The sequence below is a fragment of the Rana temporaria genome, chromosome 8 (genome assembly GCF_905171775.1).
Source record: "Rana temporaria chromosome 8, aRanTem1.1, whole genome shotgun sequence".
Classification (NCBI taxonomy): Eukaryota; Metazoa; Chordata; class Amphibia; order Anura; family Ranidae; genus Rana; species Rana temporaria.
The window spans coordinates 15,957,587-15,980,086 of NC_053496.1; the positions used below are offsets into that span (position 1 = coordinate 15,957,587).

The 22,500-nt window shown below is 44.7% G+C and overlaps 1 protein-coding gene across 3 annotated transcripts in view; it reads right to left on the minus strand.

Annotated features, from left to right (window-relative positions):
• IKZF5 (IKAROS family zinc finger 5) overlaps nucleotides 1-22,500 on the minus strand; it is a 28,775-nt gene that overhangs the window by 4,689 nt on the left and 1,586 nt on the right. The window contains exons 2-4 of one of the 3 annotated variants that reach the window (XM_040361332.1): nucleotides 19,116-19,204; nucleotides 14,786-14,952; nucleotides 9,643-9,882 (exon numbers count right to left, since the gene is read on the minus strand). In XM_040361332.1, the coding sequence (XP_040217266.1) occupies nucleotides 9,643-9,882; nucleotides 14,786-14,952; nucleotides 19,116-19,204 (496 nt within the window). The remainder of the gene's footprint in view (nucleotides 1-9,642; nucleotides 9,883-14,785; nucleotides 14,953-19,115; nucleotides 19,205-22,500) is intronic. The other 2 variants (XM_040361333.1, XM_040361334.1) reach the window with 2 other exon arrangements.

A 22,500-nucleotide genomic window follows, 5' to 3' on the forward strand; every position in this document is an offset into this window, starting at 1 on the left:
CCACACTACAGCCTACAGGGAAGAAGGGGAGGTGAGAAAAACATAGGGACTAGGGGGGAGGGGAGAGCAAGAACATGGATGTAAAAAATAAATGTAGGTTTTGTGTGCGGGATGGTGCTTGGGGGCCCCCATTTTGCTTGGGGCCCCCAAATTCCTTCAAACGGCCCTGGTCACAGCAAAGGGTCTGAATACTTAGGACCATGTGATATTTCAGTTTTTCTTTTTTACTGAATCTGCAAAAATGTCAACAATTCTGTGTTTTTCTGTCAATATGGGGTGCGGTGTGCACATTAATGAGGAAAAAAATGTACTTAAATGATTTTAGCAAATGGCTGCAATATAACAAAGAGTGAATAATTTAAGGGGGTCTGAATACTTTCCGTACCCACCAAGTATTCACGGCCTTTGCTCAATACTTTGGTGAAGCACCTTTGGCACCAATTTCAGCCTCAAGGCTTTTTGAGTATATATACTACAAGCTTGGCACATCTATATTTGGGAAGTTTCTCCCATTCTTTTTTGCAGAACCTCTCAAGCTCCATCAGGGTGGATGGGGAGTCGGTGCACAGCTATTTTTAGATCTCTCCAGAGATGTTCAATGGGGTTCAAGTCTGGGCCACTCTAGGACATTCACAGAGTTGTCCCATAGCCACTCCTTTGTTATCTTGTCTGTGTGCTTAGGGCTGTTGTCCTGTTGGAAGATGACCCTTCTCCCCAGTCTGTGGCCCAGAGCGTTCTGGAGCAGGTATTCATCAAGGATGTCTTTGTACACTGCTGCATTCCTCTTTCCCTCCATCCTGACTAGTCTCCCAGTTCCTGTCACTGAAAAACTTCCCCACAGCATAATACCGCCACCACCATGCTTCACTGTAGGGATGGCATTGGCCAGGTGATGAGTGGTGTCTCGTTCCCTCCAGACATGATGCTTGCCATTCAAGCCAAAGAGTTGAATCTTTGTTTCATCAGACCAGAGATTTTTTTTTCTCATGGTCTGAGAGTCCTTTAGGTGCCTTTTGGCAAACTCCACACGAGCGGTCATATGCCTTTTACTGAGGAGTGGCTTCCGTCTGGCCTGCAGAGATGGTTGTTCTTATAGAAGCTTCTCCTCTTTCTACAGAGAAATGCTGGAGCTCCATCGAGTTCTTGGTTACCTCCCTGACTGAGGCCCTTCTCCCCCGATCGCTCAGTTTGGCCGGGCAGCACGCTCTAGGAAGAGTCCTGGTGGTTCCAAACTTCTTCCATTTACGGATGATGGAGGCCACTGTGATCATTGAGACTTCAATGCTGCAGAAATATTTCTTTACCCTTCCCCAGATCTGTCCCTCCATACAATCCTGTCTCTGAGGTCTACAGACAATTCCTTGGATTTCATGGCTTGGTTTGTGCTCTGACATGCACGGTTAACTGTGGGACCTTATATAGACAGTGTGTGCCTTTCCAAATCATGTCCAATCAACTGAATTTACCACAGGTGGACTCCAATAAAGTTGTGAAAACATCTCAAGGATGATCAGTGGAAACAGGAGGCACCTGAGCTCAATTGTGAGTGGCATGGCAAAGGCTGAGATACTTCTGTACATGGGATTTTTTTAATTTGCAAATATTTTAACCACTTAAGGACCCCTTCACGCCGATATACGTCGGCAGAATGGCACGGCTGGGCACATCAACATACCTGTACGTTGCCCTTTAAGCCCAGCCGTGGGGTCGCGCGTGCACGCGACCCGGTCCGAGCTTCGCGGCACTCGCTGACCCGATCGCCGCTGGAGTCCCGCGATCGCTCCCCGGAGCTGAAGAACGGGGAGAGCCGTGTGTAAACACAGCTTCCCCGTTCTTCACTGTGGCGCCGTCATCGATCGCGTGTTCCCTTATATAGGGAATCACAATCGATGACGTCACACCTACAGCCACACCCCCTACAGTTAGCAACACAGATGAGGTCACACATAACCCCATCACCGCCCCCTAGTGGTTAACTTCCAAACTGCAATTGTCATTTTCACAGTAAACAATGCATTTTAAATGCATTTTTTGCTGTGAAAATGACAATGGTCCCAAAAATGTGTCAAAATTGTCCGAAGTGTCCGCCATAATGTCGCAGTCACGAAAAAAAAAAAAAAAAAAAAAAATCACTGATCGCCGCCATTACTAGTAAAAAAAAAAAAAATATTAAAAAAAAATAATGCAATAAAAACTATCCCCTATTTTGTAAACGCTATAAATTTTGCGCAAACCAACCGATAAATGCTTATTGCGATTTTTTTTTACCAAAAATAGGTAGAATACTTATCGGCCTTAACTGAGGGCAAAAAATTTTTTTTATATATTTTTGGGGAATATTTATTATAGAAAAAAATATTGCATTTTTTTCAAAATTGTCGCTAAATTTTTGTTTATAGCGCAAAAAATAAAAACCACAAAGGTGATCAAATACCACCATAAGAAAGCTCTATTTGTGGGGAAAAAAGAACGCCAATTTTGTTTGGGAGCCACGTCGCACGACCGCGCAATTGTCAGTTAAAGCGACGCAGTCCCGAATCACAAAAACTGGCCGGGTCCTTTAGCTGCCTAAAGGTCCGGGTCTTAAGTGGCTAAACAAGCTTCTTTCAGGTTGTCATTATGGGGGATGGTTTGTAGAATTTTGAGGAAAATAATGAATTTAACCCATTTTGGAATAAGGCTGCAAGATAACAAAATGTGAAAAAAAGTGAAGCACTGTGAATATTTTCCGGAAGCACTGTATATTAAACAGTACAGACAGCACCTTTGCTTATCATAACAAGATCAATTAGCCACATGGACTGTAAGGAGAATTTACTAAAATTGGAGCAGCGGGGCATGGCAACCAATCCGCTTCCTACTTTCATTTTCTAAGTGAATGTTACCCCAATGTTTTATATTCCTGATAGGTGGCTGCTGTACCATGTACTTGTATGGAAAATAATCTCCTGTTCTGTTTGTATTGCTTCCTATGTGTGAAATGCTGGGAGTTCCTGCCTAATAAAAGAGAAGTATGGACTTGAGCAATCAAACATCGCTGATCACTCAGTTCTCCCTCTCCACTCTGAGCAGAGAGCCAGGACTGTCAGTCTCCGGCTCTCTGATCTGCCCCTCCGGCGCTCACTGGAGCGCTGGACTGAGGAGGGGGGGTGGGGGGTTGGCTCAGACTCAGCAGATTGCAGAGAGGCTGAGCCAGGTGCCGCTCCATGCTGCTCGGCGGATCCCAACTATATGGTTGGGATCTTTTCAGAGCCTGAACTGGCTGAGTGACGTCAGCCGACAGCGGATTTTAGCCCACCGTTGGCTGAAAATGAGGCACAGGAGTGCAGAACCAACTGCACTCCTGTGATCCAAAAAAAGCTTTGGCTATACGACTCCTTTAAAATCTAACACCACTAGGCATGAAAGCACAGGGTGGTCAGTTCCTTGGCTGTGCCTGCTCTCCTCCAAACATTATAACCATGTTGACACCCCCTCTCCTTGCACAGCCATTGACTGCAAAGATCAGTGTGCTGCCGTTTCTCTCTCTCCCCCCCCCCAGCTCCCTGAGTTCTTTCTGCAGCTGAAAACAAAGGATATGTGATCACAAAAAAATAAAAAATAAAGTTCTTTTTATATGTATATAGAAAAAAAATGTTAAACAATTTTTTTTTTTTTTACACAAAAGGTGAGGGTTCACGCGTTTTGGTTTTATGCACAGCTGCTCCCGATTCTGGCTGCTCCAATTTGGTGAAACCCCCCCCTAGTACGCCCTTTTATTAGTCTGAATAGACTGATACCCACTGGTCATTAGGAGAAGTACAGCCCAAACACTGCTACACTATTAAAGCTCATTTGGCTGTACTTCTCCTGTGGATCACAGGAGTGCACTTTGTTCTGCACTGGTGTGACCAGTTCCCAGCAGACAGCGGGCTGAAGCCCGCCGACGTCACAGAGCCGGTCCAGGCTCGGGACCATATGGTCCAGATCCGCACATATGCATTGACCAGCATCCAGCTCAGTGAGCCACTGAGAGCCTAAACCGGGTCACTCCCGCCCCCTCCACAACCCAGCGCTCTAGTGAGTGCGGGGGGGGCAGAGAGCGATGACAGACAGCGGTGACTAACAGCCCACCAGCTCTCTGCTCAGGGAGCTCGGAGAAGCGAGCAATCGGTGGTGTTTAATTGCTCCGTTCTCAGTCTTAGAGCCAGCGGGGGACAGATGCAGCATCGGTCCCATGCTGTATCCACCTAGGCAAGTACAATGGAACCTTGGTTAACGAGTAACGCGGTTCCACCTAGGCGAGTACAATGGAACCTTGGTTAACGAGTAACGCGGTTCCACCTAGGCGAGTACAATGGAACCTTGGTTAACGAGTAACGTGGTTCCACCTAGGCAAGTACAATGGAACCTTGGTTAACGAGTAACGCGGTTTCACCTAGGCGAGTACAATGGAACCTTGATTAACGAGTAACGCGGTTTCACCTAGGCGAGTACAATGGAACCTTGATTAACGAGTAACGCGGTTCCACCTAGGCGAGTACAATGGAACCTTGGTTAACGAGTAACGTGGTTCCACCTAGGCGAGTACAATGGAACCTTGGTTAACGAGTAACGCGGTTCCACCTAGGCGAGTACAATGGAACCTTGATTAACGAGTAACGCGGTTCCACCTAGGCGAGTACAATGGAACCTTGGTTAACGAGTAACGCGGTTCCACCTAGGCGAGTACAATGGAACCTTGGTTAACGAGTAACGCGGTTCCACCTAGGCAAGTACAATGGTACCTTGGTTAACGAGTAACGCGGTTAACAATCGTTTTGAAAAATAAGCAACTTTTTTTTTTTTTTTAATCCTGACTCGGTTTGCAAGGGCTGTCTCACAAAAGGAGCAGAATTCAGACTAATGGGGTGTGCAGTACTGCATTTGGCCAGAGGTGCGAAGGCGCCGGTCGTTCCCGATCCTTCATGAGGGTTTCCGAGTTCAGTCAAGCTGTCCCAGAGTATTTCAGAGGCTCTCCAGCGCCCCCCCCCTACCTCTGGCCACATGCGGTATTGCATGCAATAGAAGTCAATGCGGAACGAATTATCTTAGTTTCCATTGACTTCTATGGGGAAACTCGCTTTGACATGCACGTGCTTTGGATTACAAGCATTCTCCTGGAACGGATTATGCTCGCAATTCAACGTTCCACTGTACGATTCTTAAAAAAAAAAAAAACACCATACTTCTCTTTTAGATCCTAACTTTGCTGAAACATATGTAATCTTGGATAGAGTGGAGAAGTGTTAAATCCTTATGTGAGATTTTTCTTTCCTATTTCACCCCATTTTCTCTCATTATCAATCAGGTGTTGATGTCACAGACATTTTAATTCTTCCCCATGCTATCCGCTATCTGGAAGGGTTTCTCCCACCATAACCCAAGGTCAGTTTGTTTTTTTCCCCAGGGGGCCCGACTATCACAATTACAAGTAACTAAACACTTTCAAAGACTAATAATTTCTTTTAAGTCACAATTGCACATCATCTTCAGGCTCTTTTAATGGTAAAACCAAAGTGGCCCCACACACCCTCAATTAGAACGTACTTTACACCAAGGTGCGAATGCAGGAGCTTTCAAGGGCAGCTATGTGCAGGAGAGGGGGGGGTCACCCCTTTATTTTTGTATATGGAGGGCTTCTTTTATAAATAAATGGGACATCTGCTTACCTCCTCATTATGAAGTAAACTCCCAGCATACCAAAACAGCCATCATAGGAAGTTTAGAGAGTCGTACAGTGAGGGGAAAAAAGTACTTGACCCCGTGCTGATTTTGTATGTTTGCCCACTGACATAAAAAGATCAGTCTATCATTTTAATGTGTAGAGTGGTACTACAGCGCTACTACCAAGTAAAAAGCAGGAAAAAAACACACAACAAAAATAACCAAATGGTAAAAGCTGCATACAAAAAAGGTGTACAAATCCCCAGATCAAAAACACCTTGTTAGACGTAGCCTTTCATGCCGCTCAGTGCGGCGATCTCCTCATACGAACAGCTGTCCGTCGATCGCGTCACTAGGCTCCTCCCCCACACGTTGCGTCACTCGGCACGTGACATGAAGTCACGTGCCGAGTGACGCAACGCGTGGGGGAGGAGCCTAGTGACACGATCGGACACCTGTTCGTTGAGGAGATCGCCGCACTGAGCGGCATGAAAGGCTACGTCTAACAAGCTGTTTCTGATCTGGGGATTAGTGAGTGTAATTGCTAACACCGCCTTATTGCACCATCGTTTTTTCCTTTTTTATGAGCTGTGTCACCCTGAAACATCAGAGCGCCAGCCTGAGCCACACAAGCACTGTGAAAACTCCCAGCACACCATAGTTCCTTCTCATTTCTAGTTAATTGTACTGATTTGTGTGTGGAAGGGGGATGTGTTTTTTATGTTTCTTTGTATGCTCACATAATGGTTTGACACTTCAATTTGTTTCACATTGCATTTGATCGATACCTCATTTATATATATTTTTGGGTGTCTATTTGATATCATTGGCACATGTTGTACACTATATATTAACAGCAGCAAATGTTGGTATTAGCGCATTACTACCATTTCTATCATTGTAATGGTCGGTTTATTTTAACAGTGAGAGACAGAACAACAAAAATATCCAGAAAAACACATTTCAAAAAAGTTATAAATTGATTTGCATTTTAATGAGTGAAATAAGTATTTGATCTCCAATCAATCAGCAAGATTTCTGGCTCCCAGGTGTCTTCTATACGGGTAATGAGCTGAGATTGGGAGCACTCGCCTAAAAAGGGAGTGCTCCTAATCTCAGCTTGTTACCTGTATAAAAGACAACTGTCCACAAAAGCAAATCAGATTCCAATCTCTCCACCACGGCCAAGACCAAAAGAGCTGTCCAAGGACGTCAGGGACAAGATTGTAGACCTACACAAGGCTGGAATGTGCTACAAGACATGTGGAGGACTGAAATGCTGCAGCGGCCGCAAGGTCCCCCTGCTCAAGTAATCACATGTACAGGCCCGTCTGAAGTTTGCTAATGAATATCTGAAAGATTCAGAAGATAACTGGGTGAAAGTTTGATGAGACCAAAATCCAGTTTTTTGGCATCAACTCAACTCGCCTTGTTTGGAGGAGGAATGCTGCCTATGACCCCCAAGAACATCATCCCCACCGTGAAACATGGAGGTGGAAACATTATGCTTTGGGGATGTTTTTCTGCTAAGGGGACAGGACAACTTCACCGCATCAAAGAGACGATGGATGGGTCCATCTACCATCAAATCTTGGGCGAGAACCTCCTTCCCTCAGCCAGGGCATTGAAATTGGGTCTTGGATGGGTATTCCAGCATGACAATGACCCAAAACACACGGCCAAGGCAACAAAAATAAGTGGAGGGAGCTGAAGGTTCGAGTTACCATATGTCAGCCTGGAAACCTTAACCACTAGCCGACCAGCCACCGTCATTATACGGCGGCAGGTCGGCTCTCCTGGGCGAGAGCCCGTAGCTATACGTCCGCTGTTCGAGCGGCCACTAGGGGCGCGTGCGCCCCCGCTCGCCCCTGACTCCCGTGCGTGTGCCCGGCGGGCTCGATCGCCGCCGGGCACCCGCGATTGCTCGTTACAGAGCGGGGACCGGGAGCTGTGTGTGTAAACACACAGCCCTCGGTCCTGTCAGCAGGGGAAATGCTGATCTTCTGTTCATACAATGTATGAACAGAGGATCAGTGTTTCCCCTAGTGAGGCCACTCCCCCCCCCCCCCACAGTAAGATAACACACAGGGACATACTTAAACCCTTCCCCGCCCCCTAGTGTTAACCCCTTCACTGCCAGTGGCATTTTTATAGTAATCCAATGCATTTTTATAGCACTGATCGCTATAAAAATGCCAATGGTCCCAAAAATGTGTCAAAAGTGTCCGAAGTGTCCGCCATAATGTTGCAGTACTGAAAAAAAAAATCACTGATCGCCGCCATTACTAGTAAAAAAAATATATTAATAAAAATGCCATAAAAATACCCCCTATTTTGTAAACGCTATAACTTTTGCGCAAACCAATCAATAAACGCTTATTGCGAAAAAAAATTATGAAAAATATGTAGAAGAATACGTATCGGCCTAAACTAAGGAAAAAAAATGATTTTTTATATATTTTTGGGGGATATTTATTATAGCAAAAAGTAAAAAATATTCATTTTTTTCAAAATTGTCGCTCTATTTTTGTTTATAGCGCAAAAAATAAAAACCACAGAGGTGATCAAATACCACCAAAAGAAAGCTCTATTTGTGGGAAAAAAAGGACGCCAATTTTGTTTGGGAGCCACGTCGCACGACCGCGCAATTGTCAGTTAAAGCGACGCTGTCCCGAATCGCAAAAAGTGCTCTGGTCTTTGACCAGCAATATGGTCCGGGGGTTAAGTGGTTAAAGGAGTTGTAAAGGAAAAAAATGTTTTTGCTATAATGACTGTTTACAGGGTATAGAGACATAATAGTTAACTGATTCCTAAAAACAATTAAAAATAGATAAAAATCAATCATATAATGTACCTACAGTTTCTAGTTTCGTGCCTCTGCTGTACAGAGCCACAGAGCCAATACAGGGCAGTGATGGTTTGGAAAACAAAACTGATTGGTGCTGAGGGGTTTTAGATACACAGTAATCACACCTCCTTGATTAGTGACCACAGAGAGAAAGCTCCCAGTACTGTGGTTATCAGGAAACAGACAACCAGGAAGTGTGGAGATCAGAAAAGAATTACAGCAACTTGAGAGCAAAAACGAACATGAAACGGACATGAAAACAGCACTGCATTAAGGTAAAGGAAGCTATTAAAAAAAAAAAAATCCTTTACAAACCCTTTAATGACTTGGAGAGGATCTGCAAAGAGGACAAAATCCCTCCTGAGATGTGTGAAAACCTGGTAGCCAACTACAGGAAACGTCTGACCTCGGTGATTGCCAACAAGGGTTTTGCCACCGAGTATCAAGTCATATTTTGCGAAGGGGTCAAATGCTTATTTCACTCATTAAAATGCAAATCCCTTCATAAAACGTTTTTGAAATGCGTTTTTCCGGATATTTTTGTTATTCTGTCTCTCACTGTTCAAATAAACCGACCATTAAAATTATTGACGGATCATTTCTTTGTAAGGCTGCATTCACATTTATGCGACAGCGGCGTACGGCGTACGCGGCGTATTTTGCGGCCAGTGTGTATTTTTTTTTTCAGATTCTTCCCATTGCTGTCAATGGGCGAACGCCAATGTCGCCTGAAAAAAAGGGTCCGGGACTTTTTTTCAGGCGACAGGCGTCTATGAGATGTGAACCATCTCCATAGACAGCAATGGGAATTCTCCCCTCTAGCGGCAGAAGCGTCCGGCGTTTTGTCACATAGATGTGAATGGAGCCTTAGGGTGCAAACGTACAAAATCAGCAGGGGGTCAAATACTCCCCCCCCCCCTCCCTTACTGTAGGTTGTCCAATAATAGTCATCTGTACAAGCATACACTGCACCGTACCCCTCCAGCAGCACCCCACACACTGCACCGTACCCCTCCAGCAGCACCCCACACACTGCACCGTACCCCTCCAGCAGCACCCCACATACTACACCCCCCCCCCTCCTCATGCATACACAGACAGGGTCCTACCTGTGTGTATGCGAATATGTTCTATGAGACGAGCTGTGCCTTTGCTGGCATAGTTACAGTAACGGCATTTTAGTTTCCCATCATATGTCCGCTCAAAGCCATCAACCAGCATCCCCGCGCTGTCATCCAGCGACACCTCCACTGACGGGTGGTCCAGGCCGTTCTGATCACTGTCTGTCCCAGCTGCCGGTAGAGCAAGGCACGGAGAGTTAACGGTGAGCACATCGAGGTTTTGTGGCCCTAATTTACAGAAAGTCAGTCAATGAACAGAACCCCTCTGCCAACCGCCATGGGAAAGCCTCAGCCAGGGTTGCCAGGTGTTATTTAATTAATAATAATAATAATAATAATAATAAAAAAATAATTAAAGATTGGATCAAAATTAGACCCAAAATACCCCAACATAATCCCAATCCAATACATTTTGTGAAAATATGTGAGAGAAATACACAGTTTGCCATTGGTGACCTTGTTCCGAGGTTCTTTTTGCCTGGCGGTCATACTGATCCTAAGATTTCCATCATTTCTGAGATAACGACCTCCAGGAATTCAGTCACTTTGTAAAATATGCAGGCATGCGATGAGTAAAGTCCAATGAGGGGCATGCCACCTCCTGAAGGTGTCTTTTTACATCTTTTATGGCGCTCCAGGAGGATAGCTGTTGCCATCTTTCCACTGTTCTGATGCTTGACCTCAGATCCTTCAGCTGCTGTGCTTACTACTCCTGCCCAATCACAGAGCACTTTGTATTATATTAACTCATCAACAAAATACAAAGGCTTCTATGAACTGGCAGGGGAGGGGCGGGCAGGGTTGCTGCGTGTAAGAAGGCAGTGTGCCGCCTTTAAGAGCCCCAGGTGTGTAGCTATCCTCACAGACTTCCATAAAACTGTCAGATGAAAATGAAAGCTGTAGTAAAGGGGCCCCCTGCAGAGTGCCGCCAAATTGTTTATTTTATTTTTAAGTCAGCAGCTACAAATACTGCAGCTGCTGACTTTTAAAATATGGACACTTACCTGTCCTGGGCTCCCGCAATGTCGGCACCCGAAGCCGATCTGTCCGTTGGCTCTCGGGTGGAGGCCCCGCTATCTTCGGTGAGGGAATCAGGAAGTGAAGCCTTGTTTCCCTACTGCGCATGCGCGACTCGCGCTGCACGGTCCCACTGGTCCCCGCTTTCTTTTGTGACCTGTGTGTCTCCCAGAAGATAGCGGGAGGGATGCCGGACGTAGCGTAGATACCCGCGGAATACCCCCAATGCCCGGAAGTGGGAGAAAAATACCTGTATTACATAGGTATCTGTCCCCCTCCCCCCACCGAAAGGTGCCAATTGTGACACCGGAGGTGGGGGGGATTCCGAAAAGCGGAAGTTCCATTTTTGGGTGGAACTCCGGTTTAAACCTATAATGGCGTCCAATTAACAGCTCCCCCAGAGCTTCCGGGTGAGGAGAAAATTCTGGACAGCCGCACTCAAAATCAATGCCTTTTTAAAAAAAAGAGGCAACAATCCAAAAAATGCAAGCCACGGCAAATAAAGGAATACAGGAGCCGACGCGTTTCACACGTTCAAAAGTGCTTATTTCCCCAGCTCTTCCATCTTCATTCAGTCTTCCTTCAAGGTTTGCGGGCTCACGGCATACTGTGTGCCCTGAATACAGGGCATCACGGCTATTGCCGATGTGAATATTTTCTAAATCAGGGGTCTCCAAATTATGGCCCTCCAGGTGTTCAGGAACTACAAATCCCATCATGCCTGGTCATGTCTGTGAATGTCATATTTTTACAATGCCTCCTGGGACGTGTAGATCCACAACAGCCGGAGGGCCGTAGTTTGGAGACCCTTGTCCCTAAATGGTAAACGTTTAGGACATATTTATCGTACCTATAGGTAAGCCTGACTAAGTTTACCTGTATGTATTAGTTAGGATGAAGACTTTACTACCACTTTAAAAGAGAAGAAGTTCAGGAGGTGGCACGCACCTCCTTGGATTTAACTCATATTATACCTGAATGTTTTACAAAGTGGCTGGATTCCTGGAGAGTCGAGCTTTCAAGCCCACCGATTGGCAATGTGCACAGGCAATAAGAATTTACAGAGGGAGAGGCCAACCTTATGTAGCTTATGCATTTCTCTCACTATAGGCCTTCGTAATAATTTTGCTGAAAACCAACCAAACCTGGCAACCCTGGCACCGGCACACAGATCATTCAGTATACATTTTATGAGGATGAAGGGGCCAGTGTGGAATAATGGCATGAAGGACATTTAAAACCATTGGATGCTCATGTAGAGAGATGTGAATGTGTTACAATGTTACTAAAACATCAGATTATAGGAATACAACTCCATGATAAAGACAAACTCCACGGAAAATAGATTTTTCTGTGTGAAGGGGGAGCATTTGTTTCTCCAAAAAAAAATTATTAACTGTTGTCTGGTGGTGGGACTCTAAAAAAAAAAATGGTACAAATAATTCAGGTTACCCAAGTGCCTGTAGCCTTTGACCCAACTGTCTAGGACTAAAAGCGGAGGTCCACCCACCGCTGCAAAACTTAAAATCCAGCAGCTACACATACTGCAGCTGCTGTCTTTTAATAAATCGGACACTCACCTGTCCTGGAGTCCCTCAATGTCGGATACTTCTATCAGCTGGTCGGGTGCTGCGTCTGCCATTGCGGGTAAGGGAACCCAGCAGTGTAGCCTTACAGCTTCACATCGGGAACCCTACTGCGCATGCACTCAGCTCCTCTTTCCAACTGGTCCAGCGACAGGGGGAGGAGGAGGGAGCCGAGCGGTGACGTCAATAGCTGCAGTCGTGGCTCCAGGGATCAGGATACCTGTCAAAGACCCCCTGAAAGGTGCAAAATGTGGCACCGGAGGGGGGGGGGGGGGGGATAGACAAATGAGCGGAAGTTCCACTAGAACCACTGGACCAGGTGGAACTCCTCTTTAAAGTAGAAGTAAAAAGCAAAAAAAATTAAAAATTTGTGGTTGTTTTGAATAGAGTGGAGAGGGATTAGATCACCTGTCAGTTTTTATAGCCGTCTGTGGCCCCGTTAAGGAGATTCACCCTGTTTTACCATCATCAAAAAAAAAAAACTCACATTTTTGTCCCCAGAGCAGTAATAGAGGGGAAATCTTCCAATGGGGACACTAGTTCTGGTGACCTGGGGGGCACCAAGGGATTCCCTCTCACTTCCTGGTTGACTTTGGGACAGGAAGTGAAGGAAAATCTCTGAAATGGAACACAGATGGCGGAAAATAAAAATCTGACAGGGAAGAAGAAAAAGAAAGAAAAGGAAAGAAGAAAAAGAAAAGGAAAGAAAAAAAAAAGAAAGAAAAGAAAAAGAAAGAAAGAAAAAGAAAGAGAAAGAAAGAAAAAGAAAGAGAAAGAAAGAAAGAAAAAGAAAGAAAGAAAAAGAAAGAGAAAGAAAGAAAGAAAAAGAAAGAAAGAAAAAGAAAGAGAAAGAAAGAAAGAAAAAGAAAGAAAGAAAAAGAAAGAGAAAGAAAGAAAGAAAGAAAGGAAAGAAAAAAAGTCCACAAATCCAGCGCCGTCTTCACCCGAAGGGGGGGGGGAATAAATTTGCCATGTCGAAAGAAAGAAAGAAAGAAAGAAAGAAAGAAAGAAAGAAAGAAAGAAAGAAAGAAAGAAAGAAAGAAAAAGAAAGAAAAAGAAAAAAAGAAAGAAAAAGAAAAAAAGAAAGAAACAGAAAGAAACAGAAAGAAACAGAAAGAAACAGAAAGAAAGAAAGAAAGAAAGAAAGAAAGAAAGAAAAAGAAAGAAAAAGAAAGAAAGAAAGAAAGAAGAAAGAAAGAAAGACTGTCCACAAATGAGGGGGGGAATGAATTTGCCATGTCTAAGTGAGCCGGAAATGGGAGTGGGTACCTGCCAAAACCAGGTACCCCCTTACAAAGGTGCCAAATGTAGCAGTGAGAAAAAGAAAAAGAAAGAAAGAAAGAAAGAAAAAGAAAGAAAAAGAAAGAAAAAGAAAAAGAAAGAAGAAAAAGAAGAAAAAGAAGAAAAAGAAAGAAAAAGAAAGAAAGAAAGAAAGAAAGAAAGAAAGAAAGAAAGAAAGAAAGAAAGAAAGAAAGAAAGAAAGAAAGAAAGAAAAAGAAAGACTGTCCACAAATCCAGCGCCGTCTTCACCCAAAGAGGGGGGGAATGAATTTGCCATGTCGAAGTGAGCCGGAAATGGGAGTGGGTACCTGCCAAAACCAGGTACCCCCTTAAAAGGTGCCAAATGTAGCAGTGAGGGAGGGGGGGCGGGGGTTTGGCAAATAATCGGAGCTTCCTCCTTTGGGTGGAGCTCAGCTCTAAAGACACTAACCTTGACCAAAGTAGGAAAAGTGACAATGTCCTGCGTTCCCTTGTAGCTCCTTGCCCCGCTGTAACTGGCATCAATACCCAGCACTTGCAAGTATGGAGGTGTGCAAGATCTTGCGCCCCCTAGGATGGTGACCCAGTCAGCAGCTAATAGCTAGGACTGAGCACTGTCACATGATGGAGGGAATGACGTCACTACACCACCAGGCTCCCTGACACAATAGTCAAGATTTGATTGAGGGAATGATGTCACTGCTCCACCTTGGTCCTAGTTGTTAGTTTAGGAACCCAAGCCCGATCACATGATTGAGAGAATAATGTTGCTGCTCCACCTCGGGTGCCTGAGCCAATAGCTAGGACGAGCACCGTCACATGATTGAGGGAAGGATGTTACTGCTCCGCCTTGGGTTCCTGAGCGCATCACTAGGACCAAGTATTGTCACATGATCAAGGAAACATCACTTCTGCGCCCATAGCTAGGACCGAGCACAGTCACATAATCAAGGGAATGACGTCACCGTTCCACAAGCCAATGGCTAGGATCGAGCTTTCTGACACGATTGTAAGAATAAGGTCACTTCTCCACCCCGGGTCTCTGGCTGCAGTAAAGAAAAGAGCTGCAAGGGGGCATACGGTAGTTACTTAGGTCAGGAGAAATAATAAGGGGGGGTAGCTTTCCTGTCTAGGTTTCATTTTGCCATTACTACCTCTTGCATTGGGCACTGGGTGACCCATCCACATGCCCTGGTCATGTTATCATTCCACTATGTCTATGAATCAGTGTACAGGGGTGAGTATGTCATAGATAATGTGCCACTTACCTCCTGGCAGGGTGTCGGACTCCTTCTCTCCACTCACAGAGCCCGATATCATGTTGACGTGATGCGTCTGCTGTGTGAGATACTCCTGGAAATCTTTAACAAAGTCCAGCGCCTCTGGCTTTTTCTCACCCATATTCGATCTCTGTGTCCCCCTGCAGAGCCCCTGCCTGAACAGGAGAGGGGAGAGAAAATAGAAGATTCATCAGAGGTAATCATCACACATTCCTACATCCAATATAAAAAGGTCCAGAGTAGGTTTAAAAAAAATGATTGTGAAAATCCGATTGCGTTATTTCAGACAACTTGACAAATGGTCGTAATGAAATCTTGTATATTAACCAATTCAGCCCCGGACCAGAAAATCAGAAAAATAAATAAAAAATACTTGAAAATATAACACTCTGTATAAAAAATATGAGTCTCACTTTTGGAATCGAATTACTGAAATAAAATTTTCTTTTGGTGATATTCAAAAAAAATTAAAAATCTGAGATGCACCTGGAAATACACACACACACACACACACACACACACACACACACTATATAGGCACTGCTACTCCAGTGATCGCCACTTTCTTCCAGGTACCACAATGATTGGCTGCCCTGCTGCATTCTGAACACAGGAGGTTGGCCGCTCACCTTGGGTGCCATTCAGAGAATGCTTTGCATTGCCTGAACGAAAGCAACGCATTCTGATTGGACAAGGTGGAGAGGCGAGGCAGTGACATCACGCTCTCCACCTCATTCAATCAGAGAAGACTTTGGGCCAGATTCATGAAAAATTGCGGCTGCGTAACGTATCCCCTTTACGTTACTCCGCCGCAAGTGCTTGATTCACAAAGCACTTATGCGTTAACTTGCGGCGGCGTAACGTAAATCTGTCCGGCGCAAGACCGCCTAATTCAAATGGGGCGTGTGTCATTTAAATTAGGCGCGCTCCCGCGCCGAACGTTCTGCGCATGCTCCGTGTGAAAATTTCCCGCCGTGCTTTGCGCGAAATGACGTCACCCCGACGTAATGTTTTGAACGGTGACGTGCGTTACGTCATTTCGCATTCCCGGACGTCTTACGCAAAAAACAAAGAAAATTAGAAATTCGACGCGGGAACGACGGCCATACTTTAACATGGCTGGTCTAAATGTAAGCTATGAAAAAGCAGGCTTATGTTTGCGACGGGAAAAACCGACGAGCGACGACGTAACGAACGCGCGTACCTTCGTGGATCGCCGTAAACAGCCAATTTGCATACCCGACACTAGAAAACGACGCAAACTCCACCCAGCGGCCGCCGGAAAATTACACCTACGATCCGAAGGCGTACGAAGCCGTACGCCTGTCGGATCTTTGCCAAAAGCTGTCGTATCTTGTTTGTGAATTACAAATTAAGATACGACGTGGCAAATTTGAAAGTACGCCGGAGTATCAGCAGATACTCCGGCGTACTTATTCTGTGAATCTGGCCCTTTGCATTCTCAGAATTGCACCCATACCACTCAGTACGAGACCTGGAGGTAAATAGGAGATCACTGGGCATAGCATTGTCCAGGGGTCGACAAATCCCGGGCGCCAGGTCGCCATGGCGACTAGAAATAGGGTCCTGGCGACTTGGAAGGGGGGGCAAAAAAAAAAAAAATTTTTTTTTTTTTTTGTGAGCTGGCACCATCTGGTGGTGAGCCGTTGGTATTACAAGTTATTACCACCAGATGTGTAAGCTGGCACCATCTGGTGGTGGCCGTTGGTATTACAAGTTAAGCATTACAAGTTAAACAGCAATTCTAATGTAATTTTTCACTATTTTCACTGCCATCTTCTTCCCTCTAATTAGAACCCCCAAACATTATATATATTTTTTATCCTAACACCCTAGAGAATAAAATGGCGATCGTTGCAATACTTTCTGTCATGCCGTATTTGCGCAGCGGTCTTGCAAGCGCACTTTTTTGGGGAAAAAATTACACCTTTTTTAATTAAAAAATAAGACAACAGTAAAATTATCCCCATTTTTTTTAATAGTATGAAAGATAATGTTACGCTGAGTAAATTGATACCCAACATGTCACGCTTCAAAATGACGTCCGCTCGTGGAATGGCGTCAAACTTTTACCCTTTAAAATCTCCATAGGCGACGTTTAAAAAACTCTACAGGTTGCATGTTTTGAGTTACAGAGAAGGTCTAGGGCTAGAATTATTGCTCTCGCTCTACCAATCGCGGCGATACCTTACATGTGTGGTTTGAACACAGTTTACATATGCGGTCGCTGCTCACGTATGTGTTTGCTTCTGCACGCAAGCTCGTCGCGACAGGGCGCGTTTTCTGGCTCCTAACTTTTTTAGCTGGCTCCTAGATTCCAAGCAAATTTGTCAACCCCTGGCATTGTCTATACAGTGATTTCCAGCTTCCAGGGGCATCAGCCAGGTAAGGTATATATGCAAGCTGGACCAATGTAACCATGTATATCCTGGAATTTTTCTTAAAATAATTAAATTCAAATTATTAAAAAGGAATTTTTCAAAGCAATTTTAGCATTGATTTTCAAGTTTATCAATAAAATAGATTTTTAGGAGCTGCTGAGGACAATAGCACAACTTCCGCCAAAATATAAATACAACCCACCAATTTGGGAATTATATTAAAACAGATGAACACACGAATCCCGCCCCGTCTACCCCGCCCGGGAGGCAAACCGTCATAATGAAAAACAGAAGTATTGGGGTGTCTAGGGTACAGAAAACACTACTGTGGCCCTATATGGCAAACAAAAGGCTGACACCCCAGGCATTTAGTTACTGTGTTTGCCCGAAAATAAGACCTAGCGTTATTTTCCAGGAGGGCTGCAATATAAGCCCTACCCCCGAAAATAAGCCCTAGTTACAATGTTTGTAACATCCTATAATCCAATCTATTACAGTAGTATAAAAAGTACAATGTGTGTGTTTCTGTAATATAATTGCGGGGAAGAGAGCGCCGGCGGGTCACAGAAGTGCAGAGCGGCGCTATAACGAAGGTATTTGAAACAATTGTATTTTCGGACGACAACTGTACTGACTAAACAAAATTTGTATAGCGTTTACAAAAAAGGGGATAGTTTTATTGCATTTTTATAAAAAAAAAAAAAAAATTTTAATACAGCGTTTTTTATCATGACTGCAATATTATGGCGGACACATTGGACAATTTTGACACATTTTTGGGACCATTGTCATTCTCACAGCAAAAAGTGCTATAAAAATGCATTGTTTACTGTGAAAATGACAATTGCAGTTTTGGAGTTAACCACTAGGGGGCGCTGAAGGGTTTAAGTGTGACCTCATCCGTGTTTCTAACTGTAGGGGGGCGGGGCTGGACGTGTGACGTCATTGATCGCCTTTCCCTATATCAGGAAACACACGATCAGTGACAGCGCCACAGTGAAGAACGGGGAAGGTGTGTTTACACACACCTCACCTCGTTCTTCAGCTTCGGGGACCGATTGCGGGACTCTGGCTGCGATCGGGTCCCGCGGTCACGGAGCTTCGGACCGGGTCACGGGCGCACGCCCGCGTCTGGGCACTTAAAGAGGACGTACAGGTATGTGCCATATTGCCGACGTATATGTGCAGGAGGCGGTCCTTAAGTGGTTAAAGATTTTTACACTGTAATTTCTTTTTTTTTTTTTTATTATTACAGTACTTTTATTGCTGTCACAAGGAATGTAAACATCCCTTGTCGCAGTTATAGGCAGTAACAGGTGCTCTTTATGGAGGGATCCAGAAACATGCATGTAATAATCACATAAAGCATAGGGCTTCAAAAAAAAAAAAAAAAAAAAATGATTATATATATATTTCTATAATTTTATATTTTAACATTGAACATTTCTGATTTGGGGAGACAAGAAGTCCTCCTTCTATGGCTCTGAGCACATCTTGGATCAGCGTTCCTGATGGGAGCCCACCTACTGACACACAGACACACAGTGACTGTCTTATTCCATGTTTGTAGAACAGGCCTGTGTGTGTACAGAGCTGGGTGGCCTCCATCCAATCTACTACAGGGCACTGCCAGGCATTCCACACACAGAGGGGGCATTGATAGAAGGATGGCCGTCTACTGACAGCTCAGATCGCTGGGCCGTGAGCAACAATCGCTCCGTGTTCAGGGCTATTCATGTCCTGAATTTTAGGACCTGCTCACACTGATCGGTTTTTGGCATCATAAAAAAAAAAAAAAAATGGCCTGGTCATAAAGGGGGGGGGGGGGGGGTAAAACCTTCCGGGACTAAAGTGGTTAATCACAGACAATTAAATGGCACACATTCTGTGGCAATTAAACGCCATGAGACAATTACCTAGCTGTAATTAAAGAAATGGGATGCCAGCTTCCATCTTGGGTACTCCTTACACGCAGGCTAGATTTTGAATCATTGTAAAAAAAATTCTGGGGGAAAAAAACAAAAAAAACAACATTAAATATATATTTCAGCCCATTCCTACTTCATTTTCAACTTTCGATATTACAAATACTTTTTTTTTTTTTCCTCCCCCTCCTTATAAAAACTGTTTAGAATCTCCAGAAAGCTTGGATTTTATTACAAAACTTTATAAGATCTTCATAGGACAAGAATTTACCAAACTTATTAACTACTTTACCACCGGGCCTATTCTGGCACTTCTCTCCTTCATGTAAAAATCACAATTTTTTCGCTAGAAAATTAATCAGAACCCCCAAACATTATATATATTTTTTTAGCAAACACCCTAGGGAATAAAATGGCGTCATTGCAACTCCCCCCCCCCCCCTCGCACGGTATTTGCGCAATTATTTTTCAAACGCCTTCTTTTTGGGGGGAAAAACATGAATTCAAAAATAACAAAACAGCAAAGTTAGCAAAGTTTGTATAATGTGAAGGATGATGTTACGCCGAGTAAATTGATACCCAACGCGTCACGCTTTAAAATTGCACACACTCATGGAATGGCACCAAACTTCGGTACTTAAAAATCTCCATCGGCGATGATTTACATTTTTTTTACAGGTTACTATTTTCGAGTTACAGGTCTAGTGCTAGAATTGTTGCACACGCTCTAACGCACGCGACGTTGTGGGGTTTGAACGGCGTTTACATGTGGGTGGGACTTGCATGCGTGTTCGCTTCTGCACGTGAGCTACCAGAGACAGGGGCGTTTTAATATTTTTATTTTACTTCATTTTTTTACATTTTTTATTTTTTTGATCACTTTTATTTTTATTACAAGGAATGTAAACATCCTTTGTAATAGGAATCACTGTGACAGGTCCTCTTTATGGAGAGATGTGGGGTCAATAAGACCTCACATCTCTCCTCCAGGCTTACCAGCACTAGGCACCATCTGACTTTTGTTGTCGAAAAGTTTGTCCGTTTGCAGACCAAACTTTTTGTCCGACGAAACCCGAAAAAGTTGGTCCGATTGAGCGTACACACGATTGGACAAATTTGAAAACTTGTTGATTTTGAAGTTTGTTGGCCGAAAGGCTGACTGTGTGTACGGGCCTTTAGTTGGATTACCACGCATGTTTTGCACACTTTTTTTTGCACTTTTATCAAATTTAGTATTTGTGCTATTAAGGATTTGTTTGCATTTGTTTTAGTACTTGCTGGCAAGTTCAGCCACCATATCAATTAGGTTTGCACCTAGCACTTTATTCATTTTGTTCCACATTCTTTTAGCAATTAGCACATAAGCTTTGGAACTTTTTGGTCATTCTTTCCCGCCAGGAATTTTTTGCACATTGCATTTTTAACTCAACAGCTCAGCATTATCTTTATGTCCTTGGAAGGAACCCCAGAGTGACTCTAGAAAGAAACCAGTGCTGTGGAGTTGGAGTCGAGGAGTCGGAGGAGATTTTGAGTACCTGGAGTCGGAGTCGGCAAACAATACACCAACTCCTACTAAATTTAGATTGGAATTAAAAAAAAAGCACGTTTAAATGTCCCAATTCACAAAAAGTTATAATTAAAGCGGTGGTTCATCCTAAATAACAATTTTCTACCAGCGTGAGCTATAGTATGCCCTTATTTATTTTCTTGGCGCCGTACTCACAGTTTAATCCCGTAGTGAAGTTTCAGACTCCCCACGGAGAATGGGCGTTCCTATGCAGAGGGAAGATGATTGACGGCCGGCTATGGCGCGCCACGCTTCCCGAAAATAGCCGGAGTAGGTCTCGGCTCTTCACGGCGCTATACGGCGCCTGCGCACAGACTAGGAGCTGACTGTGCAGGCGCCGCGAAGAGCCAAGTCCTATTTCGGCTATTTTCGGGAAGCGTGACGCGCCATAGCCGGCCGTCAATCATCTTCCCTCTGCATAGGAACGGCCATTCCCCGCGGGGAGTCTGAAACTCACTACGGGATTAAACTGAGTACGGCGCCAAAAAATAAAATAAAGGCATACTGTAGCTCGCGCTAGTATGCTTGATGGCATGCTAGAAAAAAAATAAAAATTTAAGGGTGAACCCCTGCTTTAATGACTTCTCTACTGTAAGAATAAAGACCAATGCATGCAGTGCCTCACGTAACCGCAAAACGAACACGTTAAGTGACCGTGAAGAAGCGCGCTTTTCATGTGCTTCACTATATGGCACGCAACGCACAATTAGGAGCGGCAATACTTATACTTTCCATAGTGTTGTGTTCTGCTGTTACAGGGAAGGCAGCGTCCATGTGTAACCTAGCCTCTCACTGATAAGGGATTAAATAAATATGTTTTTTGCAGGGCTAGAGACACTTGTATACGTGAAGGGAATGGAGGGCCAATAGTTCAAGACTGAAGCTGTAAACCATTGGAAAAACTGCTGTCATTCAGCTAAGGCTATAAAAACTTGTAAACTCCGATTGTTAGCTTAAACGTGACTATAGGATTCTACTAGGGAAAATACATTCGCATATTAATACAGAGGAGTCGGAGTCGCGGATTCGTTAGTACAAAAAACTGAGGCGTCGGAACATTTATCTACCGACTCCACAGCCCTGAAAGAAACCCCAGAACTGTTCCAGGAGGGAACCCCAGAAGAAACCCAAGAACTGTCTCTGGAAGGATCCCCAAGAGCGGCCCTAGAAAGGAGCCCCAAGAAGAAACCCAAGAACTATCTTGAGAAGGAACCATAGAGCTGTCCTTGGGGAAAAAAAAAAACTCAAGAACTGTCTCTGGAAGGATCCTCAGAGTGACCCTGGAAGGACACCCAAAACTGTCCATGGAAAGGCGCCCCCCCTTAGAGCTGTACATGGAAAGGCGCCCCCCCTTAGAGCTGTACATGGAAAGGCGCCCCCCCCTTAGAGCTGTACATGGAAAGGCGCCCCCCCCTTAGAGCTGTACATGGAAAGGCGCCCCCCCCTTAGAGCTGTACATGGAAAGGCGCCCCCCCCTTAGAGCTGTACATGGAAAGGCGCCCCCCCCCTTAGAGCTGTACATGGAAAGGCGCCCCCCCCCTAGAGCTGTACATGGAAAGGCGCCCCCCCCCCCTTAGAGCTGTACATGGAAAGGCGCCCCCCCCTTAGAGCTGTACATGGAAAGGCGCCCCCCCCCTTAGAGCTGTACATGGAAAGGCGCCCCCCCCCTTAGAGCTGTACATGGAAAGGCGCCCCCCCTTAGAGCTGTACATGGAAAGGCGCCCCCCCTTAGAGCTGTACATGGAAAGGCGCCCCCCCTTAGAGCTGTCCATGGAAAGGCGCCCCCCCCTTAGAGCTGTCCATGGAAAG